The sequence below is a fragment of the Callospermophilus lateralis genome, chromosome 8, assembly GCF_048772815.1.
Source record: "Callospermophilus lateralis isolate mCalLat2 chromosome 8, mCalLat2.hap1, whole genome shotgun sequence".
Classification (NCBI taxonomy): Eukaryota; Metazoa; Chordata; class Mammalia; order Rodentia; family Sciuridae; genus Callospermophilus; species Callospermophilus lateralis.
This window is the reverse complement of record NC_135312.1, coordinates 5,119,682-5,141,516: the sequence shown is the minus strand read 5'-3', so window position 1 is coordinate 5,141,516 and position 21,835 is coordinate 5,119,682. Positions and strand designations below refer to the sequence as shown.

Sequence of the window (21,835 nt, the reverse complement as noted above, 5' to 3'; positions counted from 1 at the left end):
TTTGACAAAGCATTTCTGACGCTTCTCCCCTTGCTCTGAGGGTCACACGTGCCTGGCACCCAGCAGGCTCTCAGGAAGTGGAGATTATTTTCGTTCTCTCCTCTGTTACTCCCAGATGATTCTAAAGTGGCGGAACCAGACGAGACTTGGGGAATCTTCCCACTGCTCTCATTTTTCAGATGAAGAATCTGAAGCCTGGTGAAGTCCCACTGAGTGTCTGGGTATGGGTGAGCACGCAGCTGGCACAGTGGCTGCACCCCCCAGGCACCGGAGGTGGTGCTGGACAGGCAGAGCGACCACTCAGTGGAGCTCACATAAGTCTCACTCAGACTCGGGTCTGATCATTTTCAGTCCCAAAATCACACTGACTCTCCATAGCATTTAGGAAAGCCCAGGAGTCACCCAGACTCTCAAGTCCACCCAGTGGAACAAGCTGAGAACAAGGGACGGGGACCTTGCCAACTTCCAGCACTATTCACTCAACAAACACTGACCAAGCACCTTCTACACTGCACTTCCAGAGCAGGTCTGAAGCTAAGAGCTCAAGACAGCAGCAGGAGGGAGCCCGGAACTCAGCTCATGAAGCTTGGAACTCTGGAATCTTCTGGTGGGCAGGTAAGTGTGCTTTCTGCCCTGACTCTGTCCACAGAACTGCCTAGAGTGCCTTAAAGGCTCACAAAGGGAGGAAACTGCAACCCAACACACATGCGCGTGCGCGCGCGCACACACACACACACACACACACACACAAAGACTGCAGACATTGATACAATGATTTCCTCCTACAGATGAAAAACCTGAGGCTCAGGAAAGTTAAAAAAAAAAAATGCCCAAGATTCATTAGCTCATTGATCTGTTCATTCGCCTGCTCTGTGTAGGGTTCTAAGATGAGGACAGATGAGTCCCTGGGCTCATGGAGCTGACATGCTAGTAGAAGCAGGAGACAAGGGGCAGAGTGAACGTCACAGACAAGGACAAGCAGTACAGACAGGAGCACAGCAGGGTGTGGCAGGGCAGGAACAGTCACTCAAGCTCAGTACCCGCACCTCTGCTGCCCAAGCCCTGTGCCAGGTGCACTGGAAGCCTAAGGCTACTCTGCGGCCCTGGCTCGAGGTCCTGATTTTCCTGCCAGAGGACATGGAAGAGTCCAGTGTCATTTTATTTTGAGTGTCTGACTCTTTTGTCTTAAATTTTCATGTTAGCTGACTTGTTCCTGTCCTCTGAAATTGTTGATGGCATTCCTTCTGGGCCGTCTGAGCCTTATTTCTTATCTCTCTGTGTCCTATTTTTTGACTTTGTACCTAATTACTTCCTGACGGATGGATCTGTTCCGACAGCCTCATGGTTTTCTCGCTTCTGGTCTTTATCCTCCAGCATCTTTCATCTTGTCCAATTTTACCTGCAGCTATTTTTTTTTTTTTTTTTCATTTTCCTGTTGCAGCAGAAATGCTGCCCAGGCTCTATGGCCTCAGGGATGTAGGAACTCCCGGAAGTTGCCAGTGGCTGCAGCACCCCCCTTCTATCAGGACCGTCACAGTAGCACTCTAAAGCACATTTCCACATCTATGAAAAGGGACTTTATCCAGGGCTAAAATCACAATAAAATGGCAGAAGGAGCCAAATCATCCTAAGCTCCCTGAGAGCAAAGCTATGCCTCCTCCATCTTGTACCAGGGTGTACACTGTTGCCCAGGACCTCCAACCAGGGTGTTCACTGCACAAGTGGATCCACAAAATGGGAAATGAGCAAAGGAGAGACCAAGGATAATGGTGTTATGGGCTGAATCATGCCCTGAAAATTCAGATGCAGAGGTGCCAAGCCTTAGTGCCTCAGAATGTTACAGGGGCTTCAAAGTAAGATGAAGTCATTAGGGTGGACTATGGGCCACCTTTAGGGCGGCCTGGTATCCTCCTATGAGGAGGAGATGAGGACAGAAGGACAACCACCATGTAAGGACACGGGGAGGAAGCCCTCTGCAACCTGGGAGCCACCCACCGGGCCCTGTTCTCTAGCTCGCGGCCTCCAGGACCTGCATCAGCGTGTTGCTTTTCTCTGGAAGCCGCCCGGTTGGTGCTGGGTTCTGGCAGACTCACACGGAGGGCACCCACAGGGGAAGTGCCCACGATGTGAAGAGTCAAGAGCAGTTCAAGCTGCATACCACTGACGGCGCACCCTTAGGGTGACCCTGGGTGAGGCACTGGGTGACTGCCCCAGGTGACAGGAGGTTACTGACCAGAAGCCACTGCCCGGGTGAGGTGCCCCTGAGAGCAGGCAGGCAGGCACTACTGATGGGTGCCCTTCGTGTCAATGTTCCTAAAACCTCCCACCAGTGACAAGACAGAAAGCCAAGGAACAGAGGAGATACCGGTGAGGAGCTCTCAAAGGTGAGCTGAGCAGGAAGGGCCAGCCTCTCTCCTGTCCCCACAGCTTCCGAGTCCAGCGAGGCCGTGTAGGTCACCCAGTAGGAGTCTCCAACTGCGAGGAGAGAAACCAGGCATCAGGGAGGCGCCGGCCACGCCCCCTAGGCAACCACGCCCACCAGGCCACGCCCACAGCCCCCACGCCCTTCGCAGGCACCCCCATGCCCCCCACACAGCGCACTGTGGTGCTCAGCAGGCAGCAACTGGGTCTGTGGGCTCCACGCACCCGGGGTGGGGCGGTCTGGGAGTGGTCCGCTGGGCATGGGCTAGCCTCACTTGATCCTGGACTCCCAGCCATGAGCCGGTGCACCCCACCCACGACACGGCGGGCACCTCATCTTTCCCGTGAGCGTGGGAGTGCAGTCCCCACCCACTGGTGGCAGCCTTCTGCCCTCAGGAGGGATCTGGGCTCCTCCACACCGAGGGGCACTCTTCCCACCTAAGCCTACCCTCTGACTTCACCTTCATCCCCGACAGGACTGGAGCTTGGCCCTAACACAGCGTGCTTACTTCCCAGGTCCTGGCGACCTCAAAACAGTGTAAAAAAAGAGGAAATGAGCACTGATCCTAGGAACCACGGGCTTTTGTTGTTTTTAAAATCTTCAACAGGTTCATTTTACTTTTACATAAGGATGAAGCTAAGACTCTGAAGACAGGTGGACACGAACGTTGTCCAGAAATGGCCATCGTGGCCTGACCCCGCCAGGCACAGCCAGGTCACACTCTCCATGCACTCCCAGACCTTGGCCTGGCTCATCTCCAAGTCCTGCCGAGGCGGGTGGCTAGGGAACAGGTTATTTTCTGCCACGTGGAGGAGAAACTGAGACTGATCTGTGTAGGAATGATGAGTGGACACTGTCTTGTCCCTAAATGATGCTGGCTTTCATAAAAGAAAAGCAGCAAATACTACCACTACTCATCATCATCGTCATGAGGTCGGAGTATCAGAGGACTCAAGTCTGCTGGTCATTTGATCATCATCTGATTATTCTTTGAGAAAAACAAAGTTGCCTGTCCCCTAAGTTGAAAATCAGTGCCACCTCCCCTGGCACAGCGGACTTCACAGAAGCACTATCAACATGATGACCAGAGGGAATGCAGGGTGTTGGGCAGAGTCTGGACATGGGCTTCAGAGCCACAAGAAGAACCTAACGAGAACAAAACAGCAACGAGATGCCCACCAACTCCAGGCGCACCCCACTCCATCCTGAAGTTTTTCAGGGGTTAGCTTCCTCATCCTCACCGTGACCTTGACCTCGTGTCCTGCTCAGTGCAAGGATGAGGAGATGGGCAGGGGGCATCCCCAGAGCAGAGTGAGGTGGGCTCAGGTGAGGAAAGCTCTTGCAGTGGCCAGGGCTCCCAGCAGTGAAGGGAGGGACAGGTGGGTCCCTGGGGGTCTGGGGGCAGGAGGATGCCTTTGGAGTAGGGGATCAGGTCATACTTCCTGGAAAAGGTCACCCCAGGACTAAGCCCCAAAGGATAGAGGAGACGTGTGCATTCAGAGTCAGAACAGGAGAGCTCTCAGGTGGACGCAGAGCCTGGGGCAGGTGTGGGAGCTGGAGTCGGTGGCAGGTTTGTCTGGCAGAGCGTGGACGAGGAAAGACAAGGGGAAACGGAAGACAGGGCCAGAGGTGCGGTGGGCTGGGGAGGGCTCTGCAGGAGCCCGCACCTTCCCCTTACAGGCGGAGTCCAGGCCACAGGATCTCCTCCACTCAGTCCACAAGGAGGCATGGGAAACGTGGGGATCTCGGGACAATGCATGGCTTAGTGGAGCAAACCCAGGGCTGTCTGTGCTCTGCTCGCGGCCCCATGCGCCATTCTCTGAACACGAGCTTAAAAACTGGGGGACTTGTTTTTATATCATTGAAGGATGGAAAACCCTAGGGGTCACTTTTAGGACATCACTGAAACCAGAGCCAGCAAAGAGGTCACAACTTCTGAATCAGCTCCACTAGTAGATTCTGTCAACAAGATTGTATTAAGAAAGATTCTGGGTGGGCTGGGGTTGTAGCTCAATGGTAGAGTGCTTGCCTTGCATGTTTGAGGCACTGGGTTCGATTTTCAGCACTGCATATAAATTAATAAATAAATAAAGGTCCATTGACAACTAAAAAAAAATATTTTACAAAAAAAGAACTGGGCACGTTGGTGCATGCCTGCAATCCCTGCAGCTCAGAGGCTAAGGCAGGAGGATTGCAAGTTCAAAGTCAGTCTCAGCAAGAGCGAGGCGCTAAGCAACTCAGTGAGACCCTGTCTCTAAATAAAATACAAAAAGGGCTGGGGATGTGGCTCAGTGGTTGAGTGCCCCTGAGTTCAATCTCTGGTACCAGAAAAAAGAACCTGCTTCATCAATCAATGCCAGCTCCCTCAGGAACAGGCCCCTGACAGCCAGCCCAGAGGGCAGCACCCCAAGCAAAACAGCCATTCAGCAGCGTCCCAGAGGAACATGCCCAAACACTGTGAACACGCTGGAGCAGCCTGGACATCTCATGAACGTGCTTCCGAGGCCAATGTCAGCATCCTCCCACCTTGCCCAGCGCACACAAACTTCTGCCTTTCTGAGTGACGGCAATTTTGGTCATCAGGTGATGGGGGCACCAGAGTCATTGGACTCCATCACTCAGAACATGTCTGGCTGAAAATTTGCACAATTAAAATTGAATCTGTATTTAAAAAAAAAAAAAAAAAACCCACAGGATTCTGCCCTCACCTTGCAGAAACTTCTTTCTGAAAGCCTGGAATCCACCCTGGGTCTTGTTCCCGACCGACTTCCTGAGGGTGAGGCCTGTGACGTCATCCAGCACGAGCAGTTCTGAGAGGTTGGCTGACGAGGGCGTCTTGGTGTTGTTCACGAACAGGTGAATGAGCACTGTCTGTGGTTCACTCTGCCTGGACACCTGGGACAGGAGGAGAGGAAGGGACGGCCCATGGCTGCAAGACCAGCCTGACCTCTGCACGTCAGGTCTCACAGGGGTCCTGAGAATTTACCAGGCCCCTCTGGTTTCCAAGCCCCAGAGGGTGTTGACCCACACTGTCAAGCTGTGGCCCAGAGACAACTGCAAAGAAGTTGGGACCCTGAAATGCAGTGAAATCATCCTGCAAAGTGTCCTGGAAGGAAAACTACCCCAAGGTCAGGCTGGGGAGAGGGACTCAAAAGAGCAAGTGACAGCTCTTTGTACTGAGTTATTCTAAAGATGCATCCCCAGCTCAGAGCCCAGGCAGAATGGCTATTTGGTCCTCCAGGAAAGACCTGAGCTGGTCATCTGCATCCTGGTCAGTCTTCTCCATCCACGTTCTGCCTGCTGTAGGATGTGTCCATGACCCATGTGGCTGGTGGACTCGACAATCGTGCCCTGCTGCCCTCCAGCCTTATCTCCCACCACCCTGCACCCACTCTGCCCAGCCCTGCTGAAATAGATGCGGGAGCTGAAGAGAAGGAAGCAATGTATGTCCCGAGCTGAGTGACAAACAAGGTTCAGAAACGTGTGTATAGTATTCCACCACGAATGTGTATCTGCATGCACACAGGCTCTCTCTCTCTCTCTCTCTCTCTCTCTCTCTCTCTCTCTCTCACACACACACACACACACACAACCACTTGTGCATGTTAGAAAACGCCTCTAGAAGGAATGTGAGAACACACTGCACTGATTGCACCCAGGAAGGTCAGCCAGGTGGCTGAGGGCCCCGTGAGGGCAGTGCAGTGAGCAGGAGCCCCGCAGGCCTGGGCTGTCCAACCCTGCACGTTCCAGAGGGCTCGCCTTTGACCTGCTTCTGGGAGATAACCTCTCGGGCTCCTGGAACATCCTGCCTGATGAGGAGGTTTTACACCTGGGGCCTGGGACCACACCTGCTCATCGAGGTCAACGATGTGATCCGTGGTGGGTGCCATGGGCCACACAGTGGCAAGTGTGACCTCCAGGGGGCGGAGGACTGAGCATAGAGGTCAGTCTTGCAGGGGCCCATGCCTGATGAGCCCTGAGGAAAACTCTGCAAGCTGGTCTCCAGTGAGCCTCGCTCTTGGCCAGACTGCAGATGTTGCCGCACACGGTGCTGGGAGGACCCGGTGACTGGGCCTCACCACGGCACTGCACAAGGACGCCAGAAGCACCTGCCTGGTCTTCCAGGGCTCTGCCCCAGTCACCTCATCCCTTTCTCTGCAATGCACCACATCTGGGAGCAGCAGGGCTCCACTGCCTTCTGAGCCCTTCCAGCAATCCCTGAGCTGAGGGTGCTCCCGGGGCCCAACTCAGGTGTAAAACTGTCTCCCGGGGTTAGTAAGATGGAAGACCTAAAACAGTAAGCAAATTTTTGAAACTATCAAGAACCATATTTTTGTAATCTGAATATAAATATATAACCCTTTCTTCCCTATTCTAAATGATCACTGTTATTTTTTTTTAGTTCTCGACAGACCTTTATTTTATTTATTTATATGTGGTGCTGAGAATCGAACCCAGTGCCTCTCACATGCCAGGCAAGTGCGCTTCCACTGAGCCCCAGCTCCAGCCCCTGATCACTGTTATTTTTATTAACAAAAATTTAAGTGTTCCCACCCACCCTCAGTCTCAGCACTGCCATCTAGAGATGAAACCCCTGCTGTCTACAGCATCACCGTGGGTCCAGACAAGAGCGGAAAAGCCCACGATTTACAGCCCGTGGGCCGACTCTACTAGGTGACCCAGGAAAAGTCCAATTCAAGCATAAGTCACTCGTGGAGACTCACCAGCGCACATTTCTGAAAAATTACTCCATTCTCTGAAGTCCCTTGAACTTGTCTTGAAATATCTCCATACTGAAATAAAAGAAAGAAATTATTTAAAAGTGAAGACTATTCCACGCTACACGTACTTAATAAAAACACGCGATGGTAGACTTTTTAAAGGCGGGTAGCAGGATTACTTCCGCGGCTGCAGCCACCCAGAGAGCAGGTGCAAACCTCCTCCTTGTGTAAATCCTCTGTCGTGCACAGGAAGAGCACAGGGAGAGGTAACTGGGCGGTCCCAGTGACGGTCCCATTTAGGGAGAGAGGGGGCGCAGCTCATTGGAGGAACAAAAGCCTATGGCGTGCTGTTCATGGCCAGCTCACATTCGTGAGGAGGTGCTGCCTCGTTACTCACCAGGTGGGGCGTTACAGCAGGCTCTCTTCTAAAGAGGTTCCTCTTGGGCCAGGAAGGTGCGAAGGCAAATAAGGAATGAGTCCACAGCCCTGGGGAGGCTGCCGAGGTCAGGGCTGGGCTGGGGACGTCAGTGTTCCTGTTGGGTTTCATTCCAAGTGGGACTTCTATGCGAGACAGCCAAGCGCAGCAGGACAGGAGCGAAAGGCAGTAAACACAGCAGTTAAACTCCAAGACGGACCTCACGGTGTGTGGAAGGCACTGGGAAAGGGACTCTGGGTGAGGGACTGTGCTCATGAGTGAGTGGACGGAAGAGGGGATGGACGGGTGACTCACGCTCTTCGCCAGGAAAGTGGAGCAGGCTCACGGGAAGCCGAGGGCTTAGGAGGGGTGTTTCTGAGCGTGGTCTCCTTACCTGGGCCCCATGTAGCAGTGAACATTCCCGGGCCCTGGCCACAAATCAGAACCACTGGACTATGGAGACTCCCTGGGTGATTCTCACCATGGGATGAGATAGTCCTGGGTTCCAGTCCTGGCTCTGCCACTCTTCAGCTGTGAGCCCTTGGGCAAGTCACCTAGCCTCTCTGTGCCTGTTTCCTTAACTGGTATGGTTCCTGAGGTTTGCCCCCAAAGGCTCATGCGCTAGCAACATGGCCCCCAGCGCTGAAAGGTGGTGGGACTTTAAAAGGTGAGGCTGAGGGGGAGGTGACCGGGTCATGACCTCCTCAGAAGGGACCAGTGCTGGTCTCCAGGAGCGGGGGAGGTCTCCCAGGAGTGGATTACTTCTGCCAGAGCCAGTCATTCCTTATAAAAGGAGCCCAGCCCCTCTGGTCTCTTGTTTCTGTTTTGCTTGAAACTTTGTCAAGTACACCCCTGCCAGGCCATCACATCAGCTGTGCTGTGTAGCCCAAAAGCCCGCATCAGAGGCCCACCAGATGGGCTGTCCCCTTTTGGACTTTGAGCCTCCAAAACCGTGAGCTAAATAAACTTCTTTTCTTGATCCAAGTACCCAACCTCAGGCACTTGATTGCAGCAATGCAAAAATAGACCAAGATGTTAACTCTGAAGAGGACAGAGTAACTCCTGCCTCAGTGGACCCCCCCAAGCCTCCACCTACTTCAGCACAAGCTCTGGTGGCCATCACAAGGAGGACAGGCACAAGCTGGACACGAGCACCGGCTGAGCCAACCAACACAAGATGACTCCCTCGAGAATCTGCTCTACATGGAAATATTCTAAAAGTTTATGAGCATTGCGTGTATAGAAGTGTCTCTTTAACCACCCCGCTGGGTTCAGGAGTCCTGCTGAGCAGGCGCTGCTTGGCTGCTAGTGGACTGTGGGCTCTGGCCAGGGGAGCAGAGTTCTCTGAGCTTGGTCCTTCTCACCCGGGATGTGGTTAAGACACCCATGGGGCGGGGCTGCCCTGGGAGCCAATGAGCCACCACAGGTCACATGCTTTAAGTTAGAAATTTATCTAGATGGGCAGGTAGACAGACAGACAGACTGACTGACTAGGCAGTGTGGAGACAAGTCTCACTGTGCTGCCCAGGCTGATGCAAATGATCCTCCTGCCTCAGTCTCCCAAGTAGCGGGCACCACAGGAGTGCCCACCACGCCTGGCAGGAATCTATACTTTCACGATGACCCAGACTGTGCAGCTGTGCTTCCTTTAACGTCCATCTCTGTGCAAACACAACTGCAGTGTGCCTGCAGACGCACCCATTTTGGGTCATTCTCACTGTGTTGACAGCAAGGTCTTTAATAGTGCGTTTTAAACCTACAGAATTTCAAAATATAGGTAGGGAAAGATTTTAAATTGAGAAAAAAAAATGTGGGATGGGGCCCTAGATAGAATTAAGGTCTCTTTTTCCTTGGACAATGTCTGGTGGGTTTGGTCCGCGAAGCTGCCGTGAGGGTCAGGGTCCCCAGTGCACAACTCTTCACACTGAGAAGCTGGCACCGGGACCTGACAGCCCTGGCCACAAAACAACCGGGCTCTCTCCCAGCCGCTGAGCTGGTCAGAAAGGTCTGGGGAATCAAGTGGGCACAGTGCTCTCTCCAGACCCCAGCCCCTTGGACGCAGGGCAACGGCTCGCCCCGCACACCCACTGGACGTAAGATCTTATACTGGACGTAAAAGACCTACCTGAGTCTCAGGACTCATCTCTGGGCACCTGTTTGTGCCCCGCTGGCTCCTCCTGGTCCTCGGGAGCACCCCCCTCAGGAAGGCCCCTCTCTGGTCAGTGGGAACCCTGCTGGGTCTAAGGACCGGGGCCCACCTGCGTCCCAGCCTGTCTGGGTCCCAGGATGCCACAGTTAGGCAAAGAGTCCAGAAAACTCCAACCTGGCCTCAGTGACAGGTTCTGGGACACACGTGACAAACATTGGTTTTCCCTGAATTTATACGAGGACCGTGGAGGACAGCTCTTCACTCTGCAGGGGCCAGCCACGGGGCTTGGATCCCAGGACTGCCACCGCCGGGAAAGGCTGCTCGGAGAAGGACACCCTCCAGAGGACAGCAGCAGGGCAGCACCCTGGGTCCCACGGGGACCTCGTCCCTGGGGTGAGGTTCAGTTACAGGACGATCAGTTTCCTCTTGCAGACAATCAGTGTCACCTGGTGTGATGGGCTGAATAATGGCCCCTGCGATACCCGGGTCCTGGTCTCAGGTAGCAGGGACTGCGCAGAGGGACTGCACCGAGGGCCTGTGAAGGGGCGAGAGCTGGGTCGTCCAGATGGCACTGAATGTCATCCCAGGGGTCCTAAGAAGGAGCCCAGGGAGACTTGAGGAGAGGAGGGCGACCTGGCCACCCAGCTGGCTTTGAAGAGGTGGGAGGGGCCTCGACCTGAAGAACTCCAGGAGGGGGCTGCAGGTGCCACCAGAGGTGGACCCTGCCCAGATCCCCCCAGGGAGCGGCCCTGTCCACCCTCCACTTCAGCCCGGGGAACGGAGTGTGGCTCCTGGCCTCCAGAGAACAGTGTTGTTTAAGGGGGACGAGCAGCTTCTGAAGCTGTCACAGCAGCACAGGTCACTGAGAGCCGGGCGCTCAGCACACGGTTCCCCTCAGCAGGCTCCTGCAGGCGGCGTCCAGACAGCCGGCCCGCCCTGACTCAGCTCTGTGTCCTCACTACCGCTCAGGCATGCTCTCCGTGTTTCGTTTTGTGAGTTCAGGGAACAACCTGTTTGCCCAGGTGGGGGACACCGCGAGGACCCACAGGGTGACGCAGGTGAGGGTGGGCTCTGGGTGCCGCCACTCAGGGTCAGAACAACGAGAAACCACCCGAAGCAAAACTCACCTGCCGTCTTCAGGTGAGAGCGCTCCACGTGCAGCCACGTCCTACAGAACAGGCCCTAAAACACACAGGTCCAGAGTCGTGAGCTGAGGAACACACTCCTAGGGAACAGCTCCCTGGAGATGAGCGGCACCTCTCTTCCCAGTCTGGAAGCACCTGCCCAGACACACTGCACTTCTGGGAGCTGTCCAGGGCACAGCACGGTGTGGATGAAATGTCGCAGACAGATCTGTGTTGGAATCCCAGGTCTGCCTCCACGGGCGGGGGCCCTGGCAAGCCCCAAGCATCGTGATTCCCAAGAACCCACAAGCTGCTGGGGTGGCAGTGAGACACCGGATGGAGAGTCAGTACTGGGTTCTAGTTAGAAGCTTTCACTCACTGGGTGTCCTCGGCCAAGTCTCAGCTTCTCTGAGCCCTGCTCCTCTCTGAAAAGGGGCGACCTCAAAGCTTCCCCGCAGCTAGCCTAGCCTCATGACTGATGAAGTCTTATCCAAATTGCACCCAACCAAACCCTTCCGCTCCACTTTGTGAACTCTGGACCCTGGAAGGCCAGAGCCCTCTCCTGTATGCTCCTAAGGGCTGCCCTGGATGAGGCCCCTTCAGCGTGCCAGGTCCAGTGCTAGCTCTCCAAGCCTGTGGTACAAGAGTGCAAAAGAACCGTGGAGTATTAGCCTCATTTTAAAGTGATCTCCCCAGACTCAGGGTAACTAGGGCAGGTCTCACGGGAACGGTGGTGGAGACTGGCTTTCACCCAAGCAGCTGCTCTGGACTTGGGCTCCCACCATCTGCTCTCGTTGGCTTCTGTGTAGGATGCATGAGCAGGAGGGTTGAGCAGGACACTCAGGCCTGGTCTCAGGTCCAATTCCAATGGCCACACGGGAGTGGGTGCCTTCACTTGTTTGTGCTGTTATAACAAAACACCTGAGACTGGGTAACTGGCAATGAACGGAAATTGGTACTGGGGTGCGCTGTTGCTGTAGCAAATACCTAAAACTGGGAAGCAACTTGGGAACTGGGTAATGGGGATGCTAAACTGTAACAGGCGACTCGGGTGTTGGGGGCCATGTGTGTGTAAACCATGGTTTGCTCAAGCCATTAAGGCAGGGAGGCCACTCCTTCAGGAACTCCTGGGTGTAACTCCCCGGACGCCTGGATCAAGCTGCCCCATCTTAGCTCACAGCCTTAGGATCAAACAGCCTCCCAGAGATGGGCGTAGCCCACCAAATGCCAAGACCCCTGGCACACGGGAAGCAAGCCCCTAAACAAGACTCCTCCCCGACGGAAACTTTTATCTGTACCGCGATAAATAAAGCAAGTACGCGCTTCTTCTTTGTTAGAAGCCAGACCCCTCTGGCCCACTCAACCGGTCACGCCCCTGCTTTAAAAATATCCTTGCCTTTTGTCTTTAATCCTGACACGTTACCTTCATAGCTTTTATCTCACAGCCAGCCCATCCCTCCGGTGGGAGCCCATTCCCTCACCCACACCGGACGTGAGCCAGGTTCGGCAGGAGGAGAGCTGTAGGGAAAGTAGGGACTCCCTGCAGATGAGTCAGGTGCCCAGAATGTTGGTAAGGATACGGACAATAAAGCCATCCTGATGCAATCTTAGATGAACATGGACACGGGAAAAGCCATCCTTGTTACAAAGTGGCAGAAGTCGCGCCTGAATCTTGTCCTGTGATGCTCTGAATCTTGTCCTGTGAATCTTCCTGCTCGCAGGCAGGCACAGGGGCATCCGGCAGAAGGAACCTCAGCAGGGCCAAGGGCGCACCTTGACTGCTTGTAGCAAAACCCGAGAGAAAACCAACAAATGAAAGAGAGAATTTATAATGAGAAGAAGAGCGGCCTTACTATCTGGGAAACGCTCAGGCAGCCAGGCCGTGAAGACGGAAAAGGGTTCAGGAGAGGATCCCAAGGCAGCGGCCAAGGGAGCTCTGGGAGAAAGACCGCGTGGCCCTGAGGAGGCCACAGGCTGTTCATCAGGACAACGGAAGAGAGACCCTGACTGCATTCTGCGGATCCCCGAGAGCTTCCAGGCTGCTCTCCCACCCCAGGGTCTCGGGGGCAGAAGAATGTCAAGGATGTGCCCAGGATGTCCACAGGACCTTGGCGCTCACGGCCCAGGGCACCTCAAGCCTGTTTCCTGAATCCCAGTGCGGAGCTGCCCCACATCCTCTGGAGGCCACAAGCAGAGGCTTTGGTGGTGTCCACCTGGCACCAGCTATACAGGGTGTGACACTGCAGGAGCTAGAGACATGGCCGTCCCCAGCTGGACTTCACAGGGTGCCTGGACGGGCTTGGGGCCCGGATGAGAACAGTCAGTGGGGTGAAACACCACAGGGACCCCAGGAGAGCAGGCAGCAATGAACTGTGGGGGTGGGGCTGCCCCCAGACCCAGGACAGCTAAACCTCCTAGGTCAGCCTGGAGGGTCGCGGGCGCCCAGCCCACCCGTGGGGGCTGCTCTGAGTGCACCCAGCAGAGTGGGGCAGCCCCACCAGGGCCTCCAGTGCCAAGCCCCGCCCTTGTGTCCAAAAGGCAGGGGACGCAGTCCAAGATAACTCTCCAGCCTGGGGCGTTAATGTCTCCCTGCAGGTGTGGGGTCTGGTGGACCCCTATCCTCGTCCTCCCCACTTCTCCTGTTTGGGAGGGAACATCTATTTGGCGCTGCTCCACGGCTGTTCTGCAGAAGCCCCTAACCAGCTGGACCTCCGGGATCCGACGCAAGGGACTCTGCCTTGGCTCCCTGCTCTCCCCCAGCCTGTGTCTCCCCCAGGTCAACGTAGGTGAGTTTCCTTGGAGACTTCCGACTCTCAGGTCGACACATAGGGATACGGGGGTGGGGGGGGGAAGGAGTGCACTGTGGATGAGAGCGCTGTGACCCTCCGACACTCAGGATGAAGCGGGCACCCAGGTAACGGTACTAAGGGGTTTAGGAGGTACTTAGGCACGAGGTAGGAGGGTCTGCCCTCACAGACATGGTGAGTCCCCCTGAGACACGTGGAGGGGACTAGCTAGGCTTCTTCTTGAGCTTTTGGCCCTGCGCCTTCTAACACATGAGGACACAGCCATCTTGGAGGCAGAGACTGGACCCTCACAGGACATGGAACTTGCTAGAGCTTGACCTGGGACCGCCCAGCCTCCAGGACTGTGAGCACTCTTCCACTGCTACAGATGGCCCCTGTGGTACTATGTGGACCAAGACTCTGGATCAAGACATGCCAGCTGAGACCACACTGGACCCAGAAGGGGCCGTGCGGCTACTGTCTCTGTCCCCTGAAGGGCCTTCCCTGTGTCCTGTCTCATAGTCAGAGCAAGCCACCTTGTGTGGCTGTGGGTTCCAGGCCTGGTCCTTGCAGGCCTCTATAGCCCTGGACACAACCCTTTGGGGGCAGCCCTACTGGAAGGGCGTGAGCCCCACCATGTGGAGCCCTCCCAGCTGTCCCTCATTCCACTCCACCTGTGGCATCTGTTACCTCCTCAGCACCTTCCCTGACCACCCCCATGGCTCTCCATCCACTCTGCCCACACGTGTGCCCACTCAGCCCTCAGGGCCCACCACACACAGCAGCACACTGCTGGCTACCCTCCTCCGACTCTGGGAATCTAGAGCAGGCATCACCTTGGTCTATCTCGTTCTCCCACACAAGCTGTGGGACATGGCCAGTGTCTGGCGGGCATGCCGTGGCCAGTGTCTGGCGGGCATGCCGTGGCCAGTGTCTGGCGGGCATGCCGTGGGCAGGGGATGGGGGATGGCTGACTGGGAGGCCTCCTCTCCAACACCCTCCCTGCCTTCTGCCTTCTGTGAGCTCCGGCAGGGCCTTCTGCAGCCAGGGAAATGTGCTGTGACAGAACCGTCCACTGTGCAGCCTCCAGACGCGGGGGCCATTCGGCACTTCAAATGTGGCTGACACACTGGCCATCTGGGAGATAGTTGGAACTGCTCGGTAGGAGGGGACAGATGCCAAACGACCCCTGAGCACTGATGCCCAGGTTTACTCCTCCCTTTCCTGTGGAGCCAGCCACTAACAGCAAGTGCCAGGGTAGCACAGGTCTGGGTGGACGGCCTCCCCGCACCTGGAACCACTGTGGTCACAGCCTCCTCGTCTGTAAAATGGCGATGCGTCCTTTCATCAGAACTCCTAAAGAATTAAGTCAGATAATGCACGTAAGGCACTTAGCGTGGCCCAGCACACAGCAATCACCCGGGGGATGCCCCACACCACTCGTGCCCTCCGTTACTGCACCACTGTAACTATGTCATCACTGCCACTACCGTGTCACCTCTCCATCATCTGCAATAAAACTGAGAAGGAACCAGAAAAATCGCTGCTTGTAAATGAGAAAAAAATGGGGCTTGGAGCTGGACCGAGCCTCTTGTCAAGAACAGATGGGGGCTGTGATTATGGCTCAGTGGTAGAGCGCTTGCCTAGCGTGGGGGAGGCACGGGGTTCAGTCCTCGGCACCACATAAAAATGAATATACAATAAAGATTTTAAAAAGTGTGTATCTGTTTAAGATTTTTTTTTTTTTAAAGGAGGACAGATGACGTCTTGGTTACCGCTACTTCCGCTGGAGCAGGCGAGGGAGAATCAAAGACGCACAACGACGCTCTTGATCACTACCATGTGCTGCTTAGTAAATGGGGTCAACCCCGGAGAAGGCACAGACGTCCTGCTCTCAGGAACAGGAGGAGTGTAAACAGCAATGTGCTGCGAGTCCCATGCTCTCCACGGACGGAGAGGGGAGGAGAGGACATTAGAAAGTCGCCAGGGTGCTGGGAAGAAAATTGGGGAAAGGACAGAGTGGCTCCCAGCAGCCACGTGGATGGCCTCCTGAGAGGGTGACGCGGTGAGGGAGGGCTGGGCCTCTAGGGGAGCAGCCTTGGGGCTGGGGATCCCCTCCTGAGGGTGTGTGCCTGGAGTGGTCAGGAGCAGCAGAGAGGCCAAGGGGCCAGAGCAGGGTGACTTGGCAGGACAGACCTGGGCGAGGTCACAGTGCAACGGGAGATAGAGGGGCTTTCAGGCCACCTGGGAACTTGCCTCTGCTGAGTACCAGGGGGACACAGGTGAGCTGCCCTGTGAGGGTGGCAGGAGGTGGCAGTTTCCAGTGGGACACCCGCCGGGTTGCTCTGCTGACAATGGAGAAGGTGGGCAGGGGGGAGGGGGACGAGCTGGAAGGCTCCCGATGGTCCCCGAGGGCAGCAGCCAGGACCAACGGGGTCATCATCCAGAGTGAAGGCCACACCGATGTTCTGAAATGGAACCCTCGGGACCTGCTGGCTGATGGACATGGGGAGGAGCCAGTGAGGAGGCTGTGGCCCAGCACAGGAAGGCCGGGTGCCAGCAGCAGCAGGGCGGCGAGGAGCGGTCCACGCCGTGCGCAGGCCTGTGGCATGCCCCTGGGCCTCCGCAGAGTCTGGCAGGCGGATCTGTGCTGGACTTCCTGGAAGTCACCCCTGGAGGTCAGAATTTGGGGCTGAGGACATATCACCCCAGGTGTGCGTGGCCACGAGGGACAGAGGGGTCCGAGCTCTGCCGTGCTGCAGCCTGCAGGTGGAGGGGAGCACAGAAGCCCCCAGAGACCCCGTTTTTCCTGACCAAGCTCTCAAGAAGTATTTGAGGATGCTTCCCTGGCCGGGAGAGCTGCTCAGAAAGCCAAGATCAGTGTACCTCGTTACAGCAATGTGGCAGCGTCCACCGCCTTGGGTGTTTTGTGTTTCGGGCTGGAATTTTTTTCTCTTTTTCCATTAATTGACCCAACCTGGGACACACCCAGTGCATTCGCCTTAGCCTCACAGCTAACCCAGATCACTGCTGTTTGATATTCAAGTAGAAGAGCAAAAACACAACAATACCCACACAAGGCAGTGATGATGAGGGCCTCGTTCTGAAGTGTACATCTGTCCTTCCCTAAGTCCCTGGGCGTCAGGTAAAGTTTGCATACAGCAGTGCTTCTCAAATGTGCTAGTCTCAGGAACCTTCACACCCTCCACAAGTATGGAGGGCTCCCAAGAACTCTGCTTTGTGCAAACTATATTTATTTTATTTTATTTTTATGTGGTGCTGAGGATGGAACCCAGGGTCTCGTACGTGCTAGGCGAGCGCTCTACTGCTGAGCCACAACCCCAGACCAGACTATATTTATTAATATTTTCTTTTTTTCCTTAGCACAGAGAAAATATTTTTACTATATTTCAAATTAGAGTTAGAATATTTTTGAGTGTCAAGCTGGGCACATACCTGTAATCTCAGCAACTTGGGAGGCTGAGACAGGAGGATCATAAGTTTGAGGCCAGCCTGGGCAACTTAGTGAAACTCAATAATAAAGGGGGCTTAGGGTATAGCTCAATAGTAGAGCACCCCTGGGGTCACTCCTCATTAAAAAAAAAAAAACACACTAATTCCCTTTTAAATAGGAATAATAATCCCAATGCACATCTACATAAGCAGCATATCTTATGAAAAATAACTACATTCTCCAAAATAAGAGTATGGATGGCAGTGTTTTATGCTTCTGCAAATCTCATCTGGGTCTGGATTAAGGAAAGAAGCTGAATTCTCAACTCTGCTTCTGGGTTAAATCTTCTCCTATACACATATTGTGTCACTTTCAAAAAAGTCCACTGTCCCCTGGTAAGGAAATGAGTGGGAAATGTACATAAAGTCTCAGTATCACTTTAAAAATTGCTCTGACTCCTCTGACCCCAGATGCAGTTCCTGGGCCCCACTTTGAGAACCACTGGGGAGTGAGAGGCAATCTCAGTGAGCATCAGATGAAGAAACCATGGAAGACACTCCCATAGGAAGGAGACAGGCGAGGGGCCCAGGCAATGAAGCAAATGTTCCAACCAAGGGATGCAGGGCATCCCGGGTCCAAAGACAGTGGAACATGTCACAGTCCCTCCCACCTGGGGTTTCACCATGAACTTCTGTGCACACAGGATGTTCTCTCTTACTCCTTCCCTAGATAAACCCACTCATCCTTGGAGCATTAGCTGAACGATTTCATCTGACCACCTAAACTGAAAGACCCTCCTCCCCAGCCCTCCCTCATAGCTCCCCACCACTCTGCTCAAAGTACTTAATCACTGCGCAATTATGAACGTACTTCCCCAGCCCCCCGGCACACAGCATGGCCCTCAGCAAAGGTGTGATAATACGTATGAACATGTGTCTGTCTGCGTATACACATGTGTGCATGTGTAGGTGTGTCTATACATGTATGTGTGTATAAAATGAATGGAGGGAGGGAAGGTTTCAGACAATCACACAGAAACAGCTAACAGGCACCTTCAGGAACTAGGACTGTGCTCTGGAGAGAGTCTTACACCACTGTGGGGAAACTTGCCCCAGGCCCCGCAGAGTGGGGTGAGTGCTCACGGCAGGGACACCCCAGGCCCACAGAAGCCCCAAGTTCTTTACAGTCCAGCTTATGGAAGGATTGTCTGAGACAGGCCCAGAGTGATGCAGGAAGGACTGGCATGGGCAAGGCCAGGACCCAGGTGAGGCAGGTGCTAGAGACACTGAGGGCACCTGGACACAGGTGCTCACTCGCAGGTTCCTTCAAGGGCAGGAGATGACCTGGACTCACTCTGGTCCTGCATGGCCTCAGGCACTTCCCAGAGGGCACTGTCCCTCCTCTCAGCAGGCCCCCCCTCTGCACCTGCTCTTGACAGAGGCCGACATCCACCTCAACGTTCCAGCACAGGTTTTCCCAGAGCTTGGGCAAAGGAGCAGGGCTGGCCCTGGAGCCCACCCTGCACCTGCAGGCCCAGAAGAGCACCAGGCCAGGGCCATGCTTTCTTGGGCCTTTTTTTTTCCCTCCACAAATGGGCCAGATAAATCCCACTTCCCTTGGCAGAAGCGAGTGAAAGGACCCGGTGAAAATGCGCTGTCCTTGGGCTACTTACAGCTCAAAGTTCACAGACGCAGTGCAGTGCTTCCTAGTGAAACCCAGAAGACATGACATAGGAAGCATCAGAGGCAATCTCAACCTCTGCAGCCAGGAGGGAGCCCTGGGGCATGCATCAGACACAGCGCAGGACTGCACGCTGGCCCTGGGGGAGAGTGGGAGGACTCCAAGGGCACCGATGATCCAGATGCCTGGCAAAGGCGCTCCTGGAAATCTCTGGGTTTGCAGCCAGGATTCATGAGACAGCCAGGAAGGAAGAGGGAAGCGGTGGGACACAGACCTTGGACAGATTCCCCCTAGAGCCTGGGGGAAGGGATGGGGCACAAATTAAGGAATGAAATCTAGGATGGCTCTTCACCAAGGACCAGAGGCAATCAAGGGACCTGATCAGGGGGAGAAGGCATGAGGCTGGTGACCAGCTTGGGGAGGAGGAGGGAGCTAGGGTGTCCTGTGCCTTTCCAAGTTTGGACACAGAGAAAGTCTAGGGTCAAGGCCAAGTGGGAGATGGCCACCGCTTTAACTGACGCACAGTGGCCTCTGGGGAAGTCGCCATTAGGCAGGGTTGTATGTGCAAGGAAAAAGAAGTGAAATGATTTGCTCGGGGACACAGAGCTCCTAGAACGCGGAGCGGGATTCGAACCTGGCCCCTGGTCGTGGCCAAGCCCTCAGCGCCAATCCAGAGCCGCCTCCTCCCGTCGGGGTTCTCGGGGCGCGCGGAAGGCACCTTGGCGACACCGCCAGGCGCGGCGGTCGGATCCCGCCTCCCCTTCCTCGTCCTCTGCCCAATATTAAAGGCCCCCGTCCCGCCTGCAGACCGTGGGCCGCGCGGGTCCCACCCGAGCCCCGGGCGGCGCTGCTCACCTGTGCTCTGCGCTCGGGCCCTGCCCCGCTGGGTGCCGAAGGGGTCCCTGGGCAGGGCCCGACCTGGCGCGCCGCGGGTAACGCGCGGGGAGCCTGCTCGCCAAAGGGGTGATGGAGCGGGCCGGGGCCCGCGGGGAGCCAGCCTCGGGCCCCCAGAGCCAGGGCCGCGACCAGGACGCCCCCGGCCAGTACCCACGTGGCGCGCCACCCAGCGCCCACGGGACCCATCGCCCGCCGGGGTCCCGCGCCCCCAAACCGGCAGGCGCCGCGGAGTCGCTGGGCTTCCGGACCCCAGGCCCGCCCCGCCGCCGAGCATGCTCAGTGCGAGCCGCCGCGGAAAGTTTTCTGGAACAAACACGGGCATCTGGACTTGGCGGGCCCGGAGGCGCCTGGGGTGTGGGAGGGAGCCAGGGAGCAAGGCTGGTGAGGCTGAGCGCTGCGCGGTCACGCCCGGGTTGCTCGCGCTCTGCGGGTGTCCCATACTACCCAAATCAGAGCAGGTCCCTCTTCCGACTCCAGGGATTACCAGGGCTCCTCTAGGAAAGCCCACCCGTTTCTCTGGATCCCGGGCTCAGCCTCACCTCCTCTAGGAAATCCCTGCTACACCGGACTAGATCCCCAAGCTTCCCCCACCCACCTATTAGGAAACCGAAAGGCGTTAGGGCATTTGCAGAGAGCCTGCGATGTCTCTATCGGAGGAGCTGGCTGGGAGCAGGCAGAGAAAAAAGGTGACCCGCACTTCCTGTTGGGTTCAGTATTCACTGGATTAGCCCCTGGAACTGCCCAGGGGGCACATTCCCAGGGAGAGGCAGGTAGTTTCTGATTCTCTCTGGAGAATCAGAAAGAGGGCAGAGCGTGTCTGGATCCTGGAAGCCTTTGAGCAGCTCCTCTGAGCCCTTCTTGGGGACACATAGAGACAAGGCTTTGCTTTGCTTTGCCCTGGGGATTGGGGGTGGGGTGCAGTTTGTCTGCTTCCTGCTCCTTTCTCATCCCCTATGGGCACAGCTCATGCCTGATCACTGGGGAAAGAATTCCTCTCCTGCCAGTTTTCTTGCTGGGCAGCCTCTGAGGCTGGCATTTCACCTCCCAAACACACACCTCCAAGGACAGGCCTTCTTGACCTGTCATGGACAAGGTGATGGGTTAAGGATCTGAGAGAGAGAGGCCAACCTTCCGACTGTCCTAGGTGGTACCCAGCTGTGTCAAGAGTGAGACAAAGCCAAAGGCTAAATGCCAAGCATCCCACTGGAGCAGCAATGTTATATGGCAGCGAGTAATTTAAAATGACATTTTAAAATTCAAACAACCTTGTAATAAAGTAAAATGCAATGAACATTACATGATTCCCTTTTTTAGACGGGTCCTGCTGTGTTGCCTGGGCTGACCTTAACTTTGAATCCCTGGATGCAGCCATCCACCTGCCCCTCCTCCTGAGGACTGAGTAGCTGGGACTAGAGATGCATGCCACTGCACCAGCCTTTACATTTGGAAAACTGAAGCCTGGGCATCCACGAAATAGCCAGCATAAAGCACAGGGTTATTTTCCCTGCAGATGTGCCCAGGAGCCTTGGAAATTCTTCTGAGGAAACATTTAAGAAGATAGCAGAGACTGTGTGCCCTGAAGTGTTGCACTCCTTAGTTGCACCTTGAACAAGTCACCTCTCCTTTCTAGCTGTCAGTTTTTTCATCCGTTAAAAAAAGATGAGGAATTTGGATAATAGTTGCCACCTTGCCCACCTGGAAGGGTAGAGGGAAATGATGAAACAGACTGGAGAGTTGAGCCTGGTCTCCAGGGCGAGAAGCTCAGCACAGAAGCCCCCTCTGTTGAAACAGATCCCTGGAGTACCTCCAGCCCTCCTCCACGGGGAATCCAGGTAGGATCCCGCACATGCACACATCTGGGAGCACTCATGTGCCCCTGGTTGCACTCTGGCTCCCAGGACGATTGCTCACAGGCACTCTGCATTCAGAAGGAGCAGGAAGATGGCATCGCCTTGTGTGTCTCCACACAGCCTGGAGATCCAATCAGCCTGGGCCTCAGCAGGCTCATCCCTGCTCCAGAAAGACACTGAAGGTTCTCTGCAAATGCCCAGCAAATGGAAGAGCTCCCACTGTCTCAGAGCTAATGGGGCCAGGGTGTGGCAATCTGTTTACACATTGCTTTAGAGAAAAGCACTGGCCCTAGGAAACGGGATGAAAACGGGGAACTTCAGGGTAGCAAATATGGGG

General features: G+C 55.3%; 1 protein-coding gene across 3 annotated transcripts in view; it reads right to left on the bottom strand.

Moving 5' to 3' along the window:
• The window catches only part of Evc2 (EvC ciliary complex subunit 2), a 95,359-nt gene extending 75,474 nt beyond the window's left edge, over positions 1-19,885 (bottom strand). For 2 of the 3 annotated variants that reach the window (XM_076863981.2, XM_077110203.1), the window contains exons 1-6: positions 19,607-19,885; positions 10,835-10,889; positions 7,541-7,704; positions 7,147-7,215; positions 5,131-5,317; positions 2,366-2,475 (exon numbers count right to left, since the gene is read on the bottom strand). In XM_076863981.2, the coding sequence (XP_076720096.2) occupies positions 2,366-2,475; positions 5,131-5,317; positions 7,147-7,215; positions 7,541-7,704; positions 10,835-10,889; positions 19,607-19,834 (813 nt within the window). In that variant the 5' untranslated portion in view covers positions 19,835-19,885. Of the gene's footprint in view, positions 1-2,365; positions 2,476-5,130; positions 5,318-7,146; positions 7,216-7,540; positions 7,705-10,153; positions 10,213-10,834; positions 10,890-19,606 lie in introns of those variants that run through there. The other variant, XM_076863982.2, reaches the window with a different exon arrangement.
• Between the last annotated feature and the right edge of the window lie 1,950 nt (positions 19,886-21,835).